The following is a 17742-nucleotide window of genomic DNA, read 5'->3' on the forward strand; positions in this document are numbered from 1 at the left end:
GCTGAGCAATTTCCAAGTCTTTTATTTCTTTCTAGTGTTTCCCAAGCTATTGGAATTTAACACAGGGCCTCTAGGTGCAGGTGAGGCCTTTCTTCCTTTCTTGTTTATAAGTGACCTATACATGAGCTGTCTTGGAGCCTCTTCCTAATCTTTTTCTGACATTTCCCCTTACCAAGTGGCATTTTCTTGTGGGCTGTTTTTTTTTTTTTTCCTTCTTAAAATTGCTGTTATGGAGATAGATTCTCTCTGGTCACTGCTTGACCATGAAGCAACATTTGATGTACTGGTGTATCAGCTAGTTCTTTAATTGTTCTTCCCGGAAGAGGAAATAGCCTAGGGGAAGTTTATATCAAGCAGTGTACACCAAGCTTACATGCGTAATTGTAAGATTAAGGAGAAAAACGTGTAGGTGGAAAAATAAAGCCAGGCCTTTTGGTTGTTGTAAGAGTATTGTTATTTTTTTTCTACCTCTTATACATGTATACCCTTCCCCTTCAAAAGTTCAAAAGCCAAGGGATCTGTACTTCTTGATATTTTAGATCTCTGATACTGGCTCACTGTTTGAATGGGACTTTTTAAGCCTTCCCTCAGACAGACTTAGTGACCTGATGTCTCAGACACTTAGCAGAGTCCCCTGGAGAGTTTGGAGCATTTAGAGTGTACACTGTTCACAGCAGATTCTGACACTGAACAGCAAAGAATACATCTGATTTTTTCCTCTCTGTCATAAGAGGCATTTGTAAATGATGAAACTTTTGTTTTAGTTCTGGAGTTCAGTCTTGGTGAATTTAAGTGTCATTGTAGCTTTTTGTTTGTGACTTTTATTCCTTTCTAACCTACAGGAAGAGAAGTTTGATTTGATCTGGAACCGGGCTCAGTCCTGTCCAACAGTAAGTTTCTGGATTGCTTATCAGTGCTGCAAATAAGGATGTTTTCTAACTGATCTCTTCATGCTCCATGCTATTTCACGTTATAGTTCTGTTTACTTAACAAAGATGCTTATAGGTAGATTGTACTGTTTAGCCTTATGAAATAATGTGAGTTTGGCACAATAAGTCTCTGGCTTTTTCTGAGCCCTTTCTGATCTGGATCTTAATCAACAGTATAAGTAAATGTTGGATATAGAACCTGAGACCATAATAATTTCAACTTCCCTTAAGTGTCTGTTTTATTATGAATTTTCTTTTCAGTTTTGGCCATGCTATCTAATTAGATGTACCTAAAAGGAATTATGAAATTGTTGCTGAGCTACCAGAAGACCTAAGGGAAGGGAATAGGTGAGGTGGGCGAGCTGACTTGGTGTTGAGAATCATTTCTAGGATTCTAAAAAAATTTTTCCAAACATTGCCAAGAGAAAATTTAAAAAAAACAACCTCGAAGTAAATGGAGAGATATATCATGTTCATGGACGGGATGACTCCATATTATTGTCATTTCTCCACAAATTGATCTGTAAAATGTAATCCCAATCAAAATCCCAATAGGCCTTTCTTTTAAAAAAGTTGACAAGCTGATTTTAAAAATATATTTGGATATCCAAAGGACCTAGAATAACAAAACAATTTTGGAATAGAACAAAGTTAGAGGACTTACATTATCTTATTAAGACTTATTATAAGCTTTAGTAATGAAGACAGTATGATATTGGCATAAAAATAGACCTATAGATTAATGGAACAGAGTAGAGAATCCACAAATAGACCAACATATATGTGGTCATTTGTTTTTCAGCAAAGGGACCATGGTAATTAAATGGGGGAAAGGATACTCTTATTCTTACCTCACCCCATATTCAACAATTAACTCAAAATAGATCATAGAACTTAGTGATCTTGGGTTTAGCAAAGATTTCTTAAGTATATCATAAAAAGCACAAACTATTTTAAAAATTGATAAATTGCATTTCATTAAAATTTTAAATTTTATACCCATGTTCATAGCAGCATTAGTTGTAATAGCCAAAAGGTAGAAGTAGCCCAAGTGTCCATTGATAGATGAGTGGATAAATAAAATGTGATCTGTGTGTGTGTATAGAATAGAATATTATTCAGCTTTAAAAAGGAAGGATATTCTGACACATGCTATAACATGGATGAACCTTGAAGATATTATGCTAAGTGAAATAAGCCAGTCACAAAAGGACAAATACTGTATGATTCCACATTTGTATGAGATACTTAGTGTAGTCAAATTTATAGACACAAAGTAGAATGGCGGTTGCCAGGGACTGACGGGAAAAGGGATAGGTAATTATTGTTTAATGAATATAGGTTTCAGCTTGAGAAGATTAAGAAAGTTCTGGAGGTGAATGATAGTAATGGTTGCACAACATTATGAATGTACTTAATGACACTGAATTGTACACTTAAAAATAATTAAAATGGAAAAAAATAGTTAAAATGATAACTTTTGTGTAATGCATATCCTGTCTAATAAAGAGGGAATATGCTAATTGACCCTCACACCATCACAAAGATGGTGGCGCCCACAGCCAATAAGGGGGGATATGCTAATTGACTGCCCCACACTCAAAAGATGGTGGCGCCCACAGCCAATAAGGAGGGAATATGCTAACTGACTGCCACACCCTCAAAGATGGTGGCGCCCACAGCCACAAGATGGCGGTACCAAATCCCCTCAGCCCCGCTGGGGCGGCAGGCTCGCGGCAAGACTGGGCCCACCCCCAGGCAGGCCCAGCCACTCCACGTGCCTGCCTCTGGAGTCCCCCAGTCCCCTCAGTGCCCCAGCTGCCCATGGCCAGCCCGAGGTGTAGGCAGGCCTCAGATGTCAGCTGCCCAGCCGCCCAGGGCCGGCCCGAGGTGCAGAGGTGTGATGGGGCGTCACCTTCCCCTGGTCGCTGGGTCTCCTCCCTCCCCTGAGGGCTCCCTGACTGTGAGAGAGGGCAAGCTGGGCTGAGCCCCCCCCCCCCTCCCCAGTGTATGAATTTTCATGCACCGGGCCTCTAGTTTTACCATAATAAAAAAATTAAAATTTTCTACTTCCCAAGAGATCTTGTTATCAAAATGAAAAGATAAGCCACAGACTGGGAGAAAATATTTGCAAGACATATATTGACAAATGACTGGTATCCAGAATATATTAAAAACTCTTACAACTTAATAAGAGGACAGGTCACCCGATTAACAAATGGGCAAATGATTCAGACAGTTGACCAATGAAGTAGAATGGCAGATAAGCACCTAAAAAAGTGCTTGACATCATTAGTCATAATGGGACTGCAAATTAAAGCCACAGTAAGGTACCACTAATGTGACTAAAATTAAAAAGACTGACCATACAAAGTTTTGGTGAGGATATGAAGCAACTGGAACTCTCATATTCTTGATGAGAATGTAAAATGATACAACTACTTTGAAAACAGTGTGGCAGTTTCTATAAAAGGTAAGCATATACCTGCCATACTACCCAGTCATTCTACCCCTAGGTATTTTCCCAAGAGAACTAAAACACATGTACATTCAATGACTATACACAAATGTTCATAGTAGCTTTATTTGTAATGACAAAATACTGAAAATATCCAAATCTACCACAGTTGAATGAATAAAAGAATTGTGATGTGTGTACATGTACACAATGGAATAATATTCAGGAATTAGAAGGAATGAACTATTGATATATACAGCAATATGGATAATTATGGAGAGAAACCAAACAAAAAAGAAGTATAGATTGTATGAGTGGTTGCTTAGGGACTGTTGAGGAAAAGGTATGAATTACAAAGGGACTTTTTGGAGAAGATGTTCATTATGTTGTCCTAACAAGGGACCAGCTATTAGATAGGCACTGAGGTTATCTCATCCTATATAATAAAAGGGTAATATGCAAATTGACCCTAATGGCAAAATGACCAGAATGACCACTGGACCAGTCACTGTGAGACACACTGACGCCCTCTCAGTCCCTTCCCCCGGCCATCAGGCACCAATCACCCAATGGCAAACGGGAACTGGGGATGGGTGGCAGCAGGGAACAGGGTCGTCTGTGGGCAGCTGGGGAAGATGGCCCTAATCGCAGGCCAGGCCTAGGAACTGTACCCATGCACGAATTTCATGCACTGGGCCTCTAGTCTAATAATAAAGAAACACCCTGAGTGGTTGGCAATACTGAGACAATTCCATGACTGATGCTTGTTGGATTGATTATGCTTTATGTTCTGGCATCAATCTCTCCTCCACCACTCATCCCCATTTCTAAACATCTCGAGAATAAAACTAATCATCTCTTGGTGTTTAGAACTGCAGTATTAGCCTCAGATGATAAAAGTATGAAGTGATTATAGTAAATGGAACAAAAATTAATTCAGCAGCATTAGGAAGTTTAGAAAGTGAAAAAGATCCAAATATTCATCAATGGAAGAATAGATAAATTGTGGTAAATTTCTATAGTAGAATTCCATACAACAGTGAAAATTAATAAATTAGAGTTATAGTTATCAACTTGGATAAATCTTAGAAGTATAATGTGAAATGAAAAAAAGCAAGTTGCAAAAGTATACACATAATTTGATATGATTTATGTTCAAAACATGCAAATGGTACTGTTCTTGTTTATGGATATGCACATACACATTAAAAGTATTAAAACTTTATTTGGTAGCTGCTTGTGCAATTTTGTTTTTAAATATATGTCATGATGAAGGATTCACTGTCTATTGAAAGGGAATGGCAGTCAGCAAATACAGGATAGAAGTTACTCAGCAGCGGGATTGGAATGAATTACAGGGAGCTTCAGTTGGATATCTAATGCTTCTTTCTTAGGTGGGTTGGGAAGTGTATATACATATGTTATATTATTATGTATGAATTTCATAATTTTAAAAAATGTTTTCAACCAAACATGGAAGAAATGGAGTGAATGATACAGGTGGTTGGACATAGAGGGAATGATTTTATTTACTCATCTACCTCGTGTATTTGTTTCCCACAGTTTCTGTGTGCACTACCAAGAAGGGAAGGCTATGAGTTCTTTGTAGGACAGTGGTCAGGCACTGAACTCCACTTCACTGCACTTATAAATATTCAGGTAGGTGGCTTCTGCTCATCCACTAGAGCAGTGGTCCTCAACCTTCCTAGTGCCGTGACCCTTGTATACAGTTGCTCATGTTGTGGTGACCCCCAACCATAAATTATTTTCGTTGCTACTTCATAACTGTAATTTTGCTACTTTATGAATCGTAATGTAAATATCTGATATGCAGGATGTATTTTCATTGTTACAAATTGAACATAATTAAAGCATAGTGATTAATCACAAAAACAATATGTAATTATAGATGTGTTTTCCGATGGTCTTAGGCGACACCTGTGAAAGGGTTGTTCTACCCCCAAAGGGGTCGTGACCCACAGGTTGAGAACCGCTGCACTAGAAGAAAGAGGCCTACCCCTTTGTGGGATCCTGAGCCCTTGCTGAGGCTTGAGAACACAGAATATCTACAGACCCCCAGCAGTATTTGCTGTGGCATTGATGAATTGTCATACTTGATATGTTGGACCAGCTTTCCAGGCCCTTTTCAATACCTAGAAATTGGCAAAGACCCAAAACATGTTCTCTGACTACTTCGAGCTCTCTCCTGTCTCTTCCCTAGATCTCTAAAACATTTACTGTATGTGCCTCACTTAACAAACATGGGTAAGTTATAATGGTGGTCTTAAGGTAGGCTCCATGTCTTATTTGAGTTTTATTAATCAAGTCAGCACTTCCCATGGTGCTATGTAATAGTTTCCATTCCATTTTGGTTTGCTTCCCTCCTCCTTTTTTTTTAAATTCCAAAATATTAGATTTAGTTTGATCCAAAGCATTTGAAGCTCTTTTTTAAAATAGATTTTTATTGATTTCAGAGAGGAAGGGAGAGAGAGATAGAAACATCAATGATGAGAATCATTGATTGGCTACCTCCTGCATACTCCCACTGGGGATCGAGCCCACAACCTGGGCATGTGCCCCTACCAGGAATTGAACCATGACCTCCTGGTTCATAGGTCGATGCTCAACCACTGAGCTATATTAGCTGGGCTGAAGCTTTTAAAATAAGTCAGTATTTCATATTAGATCATAACTAAGATTGACATTCTATATTTAGAGGCCAAATCTGGCAAAAACAAGCATGTATGATTTTGAAGTTGGAGTAAAGGGAGCGCAAATTAGAATCGGGGCAGCTTTCACTTTGTTATTTTTCAATTCTAACAATCATTTATTGGGCACATACTATAATAACCACCATTTAATATACTTACTATGTGCCATTATTATTTAATCCTCACAATTATCCCATGAGATATTATTTCATTTACTCACTGCTAGTAAGTGGTAGACCTGGGTTTGACTGACTCCAGGTAATTGACTCCATAGTCTTTGAACTTATCCATTATGCTGTTGTGTTGGAAACTATGCTAGAACCTAGATACCTATGAGCCAAGGTTCCTGCCCTCGTGAAGCTCATATTTAAGTATAAGAAAAAAATCCAGAAATAGAATTATAATCAAAATGACCAATATAGTAGAAGTATGTTCAAAAGCACTGAGAGGCTAAATTATTAAAAGTACCCTAGCAATACTTAGATATTGATAATTAAAAGGACTCTTGCTGGAATTTTAGAGAGGAAACCCAGAGATTTTTTTTGAATGTATAGTCCTCCAACACTATATGGGGGCTTTAGCTTTGAACCCAGCTTCTCTTCCTAGTCGGGATTATGGTCTGGTTACTATCCTGTTCATTCTTCATGAAATTATGGTATTCTCATGCTTTTCTCCCTACCTCCCACCCAGCTTTTATTTTAAAACTGCACATTGCAAATCTGGCCCATGTGCAAACTCTCCAGCTGTTTGCTACAGCTTAAAAGAGCTCAGTCTTCAGAGCCAGCCAAGGGGAGTAGATTTCAGCTGTGAAATGCACTAGTCCATAAAAGTGGCAATTACACAGGCATATTGCTTTCTTTAGAACTTTATTTGGTAGCTGCTTGTGCCATTTTGTTTTTAAATATATGGCCATGATGAAGGATTCACTGCCTACTGTAAACATTTTCTGGGAAAAGAGCCAAACCTTTTTCAATTGAAGACACAAATAATGCTGTGCAAACTGTCACTTCACCGTGCCTTGGCAGGCCCAACCATCCCCAGTCCTCAAACTCACTAGACACCCAAGGGGCTGGTAAGAGCCAGAATTTCTTCCAGACTCCCTCTTGCTCCGAAATTGCGGTTTTGTTGTGGCGGTACCTTATTGCACCTTGATAAGTGTTCTTCCTTACAGACCCGAGGGGAAGCTGCGGCCAGCCAGCTGATTTTATATCACTACCCTGAACTTAAGGAAGAAAAGGGCATAGTACTGATGACAGCAGAAATGGATTCTACATTTCTGGTAAGAATCAATTGTACCTCTGTGGATTTACCTGGTAGCCCTGAAAGTAATATTCTTCAGCAAAATTCAGGAGAAGTAAAATTTGAGATATCTACATGTATTTGTTTCTTACTTAAAGTTGACAATAACAAGGTCTTACTCAAGCTCTTGCAAGTTGGAGTTAGTACAGATCCTCAATCACTTCTACACAATTTTGAAGTCCAAACGCTCTGAAAACATTCTGCACCTTTCTAAAACTCTGACTTCAAAACACATCAGGCCCTAGGGGTTTTAGATAAGAAACTGGACAAGTAAATGGCTTCTTAAGAGTAGGGAAGAGTTCAAAGTCTAGAATAGTGCTCGATCTTTTATCTTCCACACTGTTCACATACACAACATGCCTCACACATAGTGATTTCCCTTGCCCCTTTTCCCATTCCCTGGATAGAGCATCAGCCATATGCCCATAGGTAATGATATCCATTATGTTTGTTCTCTCCACGTGTCTAGGGCCAGGAGCACTTTTATGATTACTGTACAGCCTGTTTGTCTAACCTTTGCTCATTTTAATCTCATTTATCTGGCAGCATTTAAGTTCAGGATGGCCTCAAGATACTGGCCACTTTCATGCCTCTTTTCCCTGAGATTTTTCAGTGCAACACCACTTATTTTTCCCTTCTCTCTTACCAGCGGCATACAGGGAAGGAAGTGGTGTAAGTTCCTTGGCTAGTATTGGCACTCAGCTAGTATTTCAGCCATTATGACCAATAGCAGTTAGTCCCAAGTCTTGGACACAGTTGGTACTCTACTTCCCTGTCTATTAGTCCTGAAACTGTTCAGTCCCATTTCTCATATTCTTACTCCCCCCCACCACACTCAACTGGAAGGTACCTAAAACCCTATCCAGAAGAATGGAGTTGCCATTAACTGAGGTAAACAGGATCGTAGAAGCAAAAGGTTTGGAAGGAATATCAGGAGCTCAGTTGTGGGCATGTTAAATCTGACATGCCTATTCGATTTCCAAGTAGTAGGCAGTTAGATATATGAGCCTGGAGTTCAGAGCAGAGCCCAGCGGAGATGAGGAAGCATCAACAAAGATTAAAAGGAACAAGTCAGTGACGTAGGCAGAAAACTAAGATAGTAGAATGTCCTGGATACTGAGATAACATGTTTCAAGAAACAGGGAGTGCTCAGCTGGCCAAATCTCACTTTCTGGTAGGAAATGAGATGAGGACTGAGAATTTAGTACACTTCACAAAATGGAAGTCATGGGTACCTTTATAAGGGACATTTCAAACAGAGAAGTAGGATAAACACATAATTGGAGTGCTATTAAGAGAGTATAGAAAGAAATTAGAGTAAGCATAAACAAGTCTTTGAAAGGGTTTTCTGTGAGGGGAAGGAGAGAATGGGGCAATAGCTGGGGGGCGGGGGGAGAAGTGGGAGTGAGAGTGTTTTTTTGTTTTGTTTTAAATATGGGAGAAATAGATTTGTATGCTGATGGAAAGATCCAGTAGAGGGAAATATTGATAATGTGGAGAAAGAGGAGAGAAATGTTGAAGTGAGATTTTTGAGTGGGTAAGTCTGGGAATGAGGAAAATAAAAAAACAGGAGAGAAGCCAGGATATAAGGACACAGTTAACTGGATAGAGGTGGTAGTAGCCTATAGAAATTCTCTCTAATTTGTTTAGTGAAAGGAAGGCCCATCATTAGCTGGAAGTGAGGATGGAAGAATAGGTGTTGGACATTATAATGAAAAACAGAACGTCTGAAATTGTCTAGGACAGGAGTCACCACACTGTAGCCTCGGGGCCAAATCCAATCCACTGTCTGTTTTTAGAAGGCCCATAAGTGAAGAATGTTCTACATCTTTAAATGGTTGGAGAGGGGGTAAGGGAGCCTAAAGAAGATGAGTATTTCCTGACCTGTGAACCTGTGAAAAGTATATGAAATTCGAATTTTAGTGTCTGTGAAAGAGTTTTATTTGAACACAATAAGTAGCCATGGTTATCATTTACCTATTATCTGTGGCTGTTGTAGCTCTGCAACAAAGACTATAGGACCCATAGAGCCTAAAATATTAACTGTCTGTCCCTTTACAGAAGCTGTATGCCTATCTGTGGTCTAGGAAAATGGAAGAGAGAATAGCTGTGTGGGTACAAGCACAGAAAGAGAGGGCTGAGAGTTTCATTTAACTAGGGTTATGGTTTAGCCAAGTGGTATAATGAAGTAAAATAGGAACTCAGAAGTTAAATGTAAAGGCAAAGGAGTGATTATAATTGTTGACCATGGAATATAAACTGGATAAAGAAGGAAGCGAAAACGTAAGGGAGGTTAGAGACAGAATTGTGAGTCCTAGTGGAGTTAAAAGATTTTTTGAAGTTGCGAGTGTGCTTAAATGATAGGAAATAGTAGACCAAGTGTGTTTAGGTGCTTCAAATTGAGATTTGGAGGGATATAGTTACCAATAATGACAAGGTTTAAGATTTGACCAGAGGAGTAAGGGACATAGAGATTGCACTTTATTTTCTGGTCTTCAGCGAAGCACAGCCTCTAATCATATTAAAAGTGCACTTGATCCTAACTGGTTTGGTTCAGTGGATAGAGTGTCGGTCTGCGGACTGAAAGGTCCCAGGTTTGATTCTGGCCAAGGGCATGTATCTTGGTTGTGGGCACATCCCCAGTAGGAGGTATGCAGAAGGCAGCTGATCGATGTTTCTCTCTCATCGATATTTCTAACTCTTTATCCCTCTCCCTTCCTCTCTGTAAAAAAAAAAAAAAAAAAAAAATCAATAAAATCTATAAATATTTTTTTAAAAAAGTGCACTTGAGAGGTCAGAGGAGAGACCCTTCTACTTGGGCATTTTGACCACTTCACCTTGGTGGTCTCAAACTGATACAGTTCCCATCATCATTCAAATTTGCCTCCTGGCCTTATAACATTCAACAGCATACCAGACAATAAATAGAGGGTAGGGCAAAAGTAGGTTTACAGTCCATATGGAAAATAATACAATAATTAATAAATAATAATACAAGAATAGATTACGTTTCACGTACTCACAACTGTAAACCTACTTTTACTCCACTCTGTATTTGCCTTGCATAAGTCAACTTGACTGACTGTCCAGTGTATTATACAGTAAGTCTTCACTTTATGTCATTGATAGGTTCTTGGAACTGTGGCAAAAAGACATAACAAAACCAATTTTACCATAGGCAACTTGATATAAACAGCAACTAAGTTCCTACAGCATCTCATCAGTGTTATAGGAAAACAACATTGAATGAATGATGTGATTTGAGGAGCTACTTTACAGAACTAGACTTGTTAGGAATTATTATAGAGGTGCACGAGAAATGTAATCTATACTAATAAAAGGGTAGTATGCTAATTAGACCGGATATCTTCCAGACATCCATCCAGACGTCCTTCCAGGCAAAGCCACAGTGGCAGGGGCTGAAGCAGAGGTGGTTAAGGGTGATCAAGCCGGCAGGGGAGGGCAGTTAGGGGTGACCAGGCTGGCAGGGGAGGGCAGTTAGGGGTGACCAGGCTGGCAGGGGAAGGCAGGGGCAATCAGGCAGGCAGAGAGGTTAGGGGCGATCAGGTAGGCAGGCAGGTGAGTGGTTAGGAGCCAGCAATCCCGAATTGCAGTCCGACATTCCCGGAGGGGTTCCACATTGGAGAGGGTGCAGACCGGGCTGAGATACCACTCCCACCCCCGTGCACAAATTTCATGCACTGGGCCTCTAGTATAAATATATGATCACCTGCATACTCACACATGAGTTTGTATTTTAGGCATAGTATTTCCAAGTACAGTAAAGCAGATAAATAGAAATACATGGAAATTAACGGTTTCTTCTTAACTAATTAACTTTAATGCTGAAAATTTAGTAGAATATTAGAAAACCTTATCTGGTTCCATATGTCTATCAATAAAAGCTTTAATTGGAATGCAGTAAGTGCTAGGATAAAAACATGCAGAGCATTCTTGGGGGGGTGGGGTTTCCTGACCCAGAAGGAGGAAGGTGACTTCCTAGAAATGACACCTGTGCTGAACCTTCAAAGATGAGCCAGAGTTTTGCCAGGTAAAGAAAGGTGTTCCAGACAGAGCTAATAGCATAAGTAAATGCTAGGAGGCATAAAATGACTTGCGGTATAACAAAGAATTTGGTATCACTGATATATAAAAAAGGTTTGGTGGGTTATGTTTAGAGGTTTGGCTTTATCCTGAAGACACAAAAGAATCATTGGAGGAGAGATAATGACCCCCAAAATATATAGGAAGTAAATTGATCATAGCTATGAAAATTAAAAGAGAAGGAGAAATCAGGTTTGTTAATATACCTCCTTAATGAGCAACACAAGGAGTTAATATGTTTATCTTCATGAATCTTGGAAAGAGAGGAGGCTACTGCTTCATGTTGAGAATTAAGAAAACAAAAGGCAGGGGGTGAATAACCCTCGAGAGACAGATGCACATAGCTACCTGTATCTTACCTCCCTACCCACCACACTCGTGGTCTTCAAGCTAGTAGGAGGAATCCTTGATCCAAACAAAACCTTACTATGTAAACCCTAGGACAGGGGTCCTCAAACTTTTTAAACAGGGGGCCAGTTCACTGTCCCTCTGACAGTTGGAGGGCCGGACTATAGTTTAAAAAAAAACTATGAACAAATTCCTATGCACACTGCACATATCTTATTTTGAAGTAAAAAAACAAAACGGGAACAAATACAATATTTGTATTTGCATGTGGCCCGCGGGCCGTAGTTTGAGGACCCCTGCCCTAGGATAAAACAGCTGAAACAGAGGTGAAGGGACCTGAGGCACCTCTTCAGAGCCCCTAAGATTCTACTGTTCGGACAGCACTATTCTAGAGGGAACACAGCTGAGATAACCCCTGCCTCCACCATCCTCAGCCTCAAATAAAAATTGGTTTTCAGAGGCCCTACAGTTCAGGAGCTCAGAGAACAGTGATAGCTGCCTCAGATTGTGGCGTGCACTTGCTTTAGAAATGGTTTGCTGTTGAGGCATGTTTTAGTATAAAAAAAAGGTAAAATGGATGAAGCAGAGTTAACAACCTTGATTGATTTTAATTATCTTCCCCCACATTGTCAGGGTGAAGTGGAGGGAGTACCAGCCTGGGAGTCCAGAGGTCTGGTCCTGTCTCTGCCACTCTCTAGCCACATGACCTTGAGCCTATCCCTAGACTTCATCTGCTTTGGTTTCCTGGCTTATTAAATGAGGACTGGGTGATCTCTGAGGCCCCTTCCAGCTCTGAAATTCCATTAATTTGAAATAGCCAGCATTTTGGAAAAAGGCTTTTGATTGAAGATCTAGTCTCAGAGATTAGTGCCTGCTTGTGAGAAAATGACCTGAAAACCCCACAGGAGGGAATGGAGACAAAGTGGCCTAGGGTATTTATAAACCCGTCCTCATGATTCTATAGCTAGATGTAGCACACTCCTGACAGTCGGTTTTACTGGGAATTTTCCATTATCCTTTGGGGTTGGTTTTGGCCGTAGGAGCACAAGGATAATGAATAAGTGCCTCTGACTAGTTAGAACTGGAGAATGACTAGATAGAAAAAATAAGAGTTGTTTGAAGTAACTCTTTTGTAAGGTTTCAAAAGTATAGTCTATGTCCTGACCCTACCTCTGTTACATAGCGTGGTCTGGTCTCCATTTCTCTGCCTCTGAGCTTCCCAGAAGGTGGCCCCTTTTCTTCCCTGGGGCTTTGCTGGTGCCTTAGTTATTAGTTAGGAATGGCTACATAGCAAATTACCCCAAACTTAGGGCTTAAAACAAAAATTGGTTACCTCATAGTTTCTGTGGGTCAGGAATTCAAGAGCAACATAGCTGGGTGGGTCCAGCTCAGTCTCATGAAGTTGCTGTCAGGATGTTGGCCAGCACTACAGCCACCTGAAGGCTGGTTGGGCTTGAGGATCTACCTCTGACCCCACTCTCCTGGCTATTGGCAGGAGGCCTCGTTTCCTTGCCATGTTGGCTTCTCTGTGAGGCTTAAATGTCTTCATCACATGGCAACTAGCTTTTCCAGAGCAAGTGATTCAGGAGAGAGCAAGTTAGAAACAACTGTCTTTTGTGATTTAATAGCAGAAGTCATTCTTCATCATCCCACTGTATTCAGCTTGTTAGAAGCAAGTCAGTAAATACAGTCCACACTCAAAGAAAGGGTTAGTCAAGAACTTAGTACTCACCAACTAGAGCTTGGAGCTGGGTAACTATTGTTATTCTCCACCTGCCTCCCCTCCCCTACGCCCTCGAAATACACTTAACAGTTATAAAGGAACTGAACCAAGAGGGAAATTTTGAGCATATGCATTAATTTGTTCAAACATTCACCGGATGTCACTATGTGCAGGGGTATAAAACAAGCACACATACTTTGAGGAATTAATACTAGGCAAGATAGACAAAAAAGGAAAAGAAAGGACAAAATACAATACAGTATGATAAGTACTACGATATCAGTAAACATGGGGTAATTTGGGTACATAGAGAGGAGGCACCTAGCGAAGACTTGGGAGATCAGGGAGTCAGGGAAGCTTCCTGAAGCAGAGACTCCTGAGTGAGGGCCCACTTGCCACAGAACTCAAACACAGAGCTTTTCGGTCCTGGGCAGGGAGAAAGCTCACTATTCTTTTTACCTTCCAGAATGTTGCTGAGGCACAGTGCATTGCCAATCAAGTTCAGCTCTTCTATGCCACTAATCGGAAGGAGACCTACGGGTTAGTGGAGACCTTTAACTTCAGACCAAATGACTTCAAATATATGTCTGTCATCGCTGAATTGGAGCAAAGTGGACTTGGAGCAGAACTGAAATGTGCCCAGAACCAGGATAAGACTTAGAGCTGCAAGGGTTGACTCCTTTACAGCGTCTGCTCAGCCCACCCACCCCTTGAATTCTCAGGAGCTCAGCATCTATAATGCAGTCTCTTAAGGAGTTGCCCTGTGTGCTTATGCAAGAAGTACTAATGGAGGTGAGCCTTATTACTTGATAGTCAGGAACAGAGTTAGCCAAAATTCCGATAATTATCTCTCAGCACACTTGAGGTTTCCTTTTTAAGCGTTTCGGTTCATTATCAGAGACAGCCAAAGATCAGCTGGATGGTTGACTTGATTTTACACACTGTTAAAAGTGCACATGCATTCTGGACATTTTGGTGGTACAACTCCCAAATGAGCATAGTTCCTCATCTTTCTAAACGTGTGACAAGATAGCTTGAAGACCTGCTATAGTTAGATGTGGGCTTTAGATACTCTTCCCATGTGCCAGTTAGCTTGCCAAAAGCAAAACCCAAATATCCTGTTTAGACTCTAGAACAACCAGGTATTGCAATCAGGATTAAGACTTCATCTAGATGCTCCCAGAGTTGCTTTTAGTGTAGCTGGTTTGCAGCATCAGTAGATGTCAGGTATACTTAAACACAAAGGTACAGTGTCTGCATATTTTTACTAGTAAATCATGGTTTGTGGCACCTCCTCTTCTAACTCTGTCTTTTAGAATGTGTGTATTTGGAGGGGGTGAGTCAATGCAGTGTAAATAAATCAACTTTTTATAAGGAAGGAGCAATCCAGATTTGCATGTTTTTGTGTTGTTTTTTAACAACTCTAAGCCATACTACTATTATATGAAAAAGTGGGTGGAAGCAAATGTTCTCAAGTTGGGTGTGGAGAAAATATAGCAATAAAATAAACTCTGGCTTACAGTATTTGTTATATTCAGCAGTGAAATCTAAGCTATGTGCTGTCCATAGTGTCAGTGCTGTGAGCTGACTTGATCAAAATTCATCTTTGGGCTTAGTAGTTGCTTGAAACATCAAAAATGAGAAAAGGAGCTCTCCAGCTCTGGAAACTCCCATGTGGTTTGTAGAGTCACTGCTGTGGCTCAAAGCTCAGTGATAGAGGAGGGTGGTAGTTACACACCAGGCTTCTGAACCTGAGGTTTCCCCCCCGCCCCTCCCCATTGTTGTCAGCTGCCTTTACTACGCCTTTCCTTTTCTTGCTCTGACATGCTTCACTTTGTCTGCTGCTGCCCAAGATCTGGTTGTATGACACTGAACATGGTGAGTGGAAATGGAACCAGTAGTTACAGTTCCTGTGTATGTTTGTTTTCTTCATTACAGGTTGGGCCTGTCCCCAAGCTCTTTAAATGGGCTTGGACTTCCCATTATTTTCTGAGCTGAGTCTGTTTTGTTATACCTCTGAGTCTGTATATAGAAAGAGACAGATAGTGTTTGTTTAACCTGGAAAAGCTGCTAGCTAGCCTTTCACAATTTCTCTAAAGACAGGGCTATTTCCTGATGCAAATTCTGGACTTACCTCTGGTCCTGACAGTTCATTTTTTGAGAAACTTGAATCTGGATGTTTTGAGTCCTGGGAATCTTTAGCATCAGGCAGTTACTATTGTGGGTATCCGGTTATGTTTGCTTTTCCGTCCAGATGGACCCAGTTCCTAGCCACAGGACATTTTCATAGCATCTCCACCAGAGGGTGAGAAAATGATGGGAAAAGAAATAAAAACTGGCTGCTCATTTTATTGTTCCTCCCAGCTTTGCCCTAAATCAAGGGAAGACTGTATCCATGGGCAGTTACACTGGAAAGATCAAAGCACCATCTGGCTGTTCCTTATATTTACCTAGAAAGATCTGGCAAAGAACTAAAAGAACATTGTAAGTTTAGTCAGTAAATTTGTCTGCTGGTGCAACATGGTGTTATAGAAAGTGGACAGGCTTTAGAGTTAAATGAATCTGGGTTCAGCTGTTGGTGTTGCAATACATTAGCTCTATAATATTGAACAAATTATTTAAACTCTCTAAATCTGTTTATTCATGTGTAAAATGGGGATAATAATATCTACCTCATAGGATTATTGTCAGAATTAATTTATACACTACAGTAGAGCTTAATAAATGTCACCTCCCTTCCTCTTCTCCACTTCCCTGCCTGTCATTAAAGACCAATGCCAATTAACATTTCAGATGTGCAGATCATTCTTCATTCTAGTTTAACAAGCAAACCTTATCTCACATGTTCTCAAACTTTGAGTGGAAGTAGAATTATCTTGAGCACTTCAAAATGCAGATTCCCAAGTCCCAAACCTCAAGCTGCTGAATCATAATCTTTGTAGAAAGTCCTGGGAATCTGCATTTTATATGTGCTCCAGATGATTCAGATGACGGTAATTCACCAGCCACACTTTGAGAACCATTGCCTTATGAGTTCTTCACAAAAAAATGCCAGGTCTTCCTTTCCTATGGACATTAACCATAGAATTGGATTCCTCTGTCCTTTGCCTCCTATAGTGGTCCTCTTTGCATATATTATATTTATGTATTTATGTATCTTTTGCCCACACTAGACTGTGAGCTCCTTGGGGGCCAGGCTTTAATCTCCATTTCTAGTGTCAAGGATATGGCCTGGAACATATAAGATACTCAGTTGTTTGTTGAATAAATAAGTGACATGATTTTAGCCAAAACATTATCTTGTGTATGCCTATATTTAAATACTCTGAATTTAAGAGAATCATTTAGATTAAGAACTTACTGAGTAGGAATATTTGTAATCCAAGGTACCAGATTATATACAAAGTCTCTGTAAATCACCAATCTGCTGGGCTGTCTGCTCAGTGCAACTCAGTAGTCCTCACAGAGCACCTCCTCGGCCAGCGCCATGTTAGGTGCAGACACGGAAGATGCGTAGGAACCCTGCTCTCAAGCTCTGTTCCAGCCACCGCCTGTGTCTCTCTGGCCTCTGAATCTGTGCCCTACATCTAGCACCTGGTCATAGTTTCCCTTGTCGTTCTCAGGAGGTTGATGTTGCTATTTCTTCTCCTCCAACCAGTTTGGAAGCAGTAGTCACATGTATCTTTTTTTTTTGCAGTCTCCATAATACTGACCTTTGTTCAGCCTTGGAGAAGAAGTAAAAATGCCCACTTTCCCAGTCCTTTGATTTAGCAGTGACTCAGCAATCATTAATATTTAGTGGGTACTTATTAGATGTTAAGTACAGATATAGGAAGCTGGTGAATAAAGCAGTGAGCAGGACAAATAAGGCCCTTGTTGTCATGGAGTTTATATGCTTGTGAAGAAGACAAATGAATAACATTATTTCAAATACTGGTAGTGCTATGAAAATAAAAAATAATAATAATGTGATAGAATGTGGAGTGGAGGCAATAACTCAATGGTCAGGAGAGCCATCTCTGCAGTGGTGACAGCTGATACTGGAGTTGAAGAAAAGTACCAGGTAAAGAGAAGAGCCAGTGCTGAGGCCTTAAAGTAGGGCCAAGCTCAGCATGCTTGTTTTGGGGCCCAGATTTAAAGGATCACTCCTTGCCCTTGAGGAGCTCACAG

General features: G+C 40.3%; 1 protein-coding gene across 1 annotated transcript in view; it reads left to right on the forward strand.

Annotated features, from left to right (window-relative positions):
• ATPAF1 (ATP synthase mitochondrial F1 complex assembly factor 1) overlaps positions 1–16868 on the forward strand; it is a 31643-nt gene extending 14775 nt beyond the window's left edge. Inside the window, exons 6-9 of the mRNA XM_081085596.1 lie at positions 843–890; positions 4951–5046; positions 7270–7377; positions 14039–16868. Coding sequence (XP_080941722.1) covers positions 843–890; positions 4951–5046; positions 7270–7377; positions 14039–14233 — 447 coding nt within the window. The 3' untranslated portion in view covers positions 14234–16868. The remainder of the gene's footprint in view (positions 1–842; positions 891–4950; positions 5047–7269; positions 7378–14038) is intronic.
• Positions 16869–17742: the final 874 nt, after the last annotated feature.

Source organism: Myotis nattereri, assembly GCF_964212035.1.
Source record: "Myotis nattereri genome assembly, chromosome: 3".
In the NCBI taxonomy this organism is placed as follows: domain Eukaryota; kingdom Metazoa; phylum Chordata; class Mammalia; order Chiroptera; family Vespertilionidae; genus Myotis; species Myotis nattereri.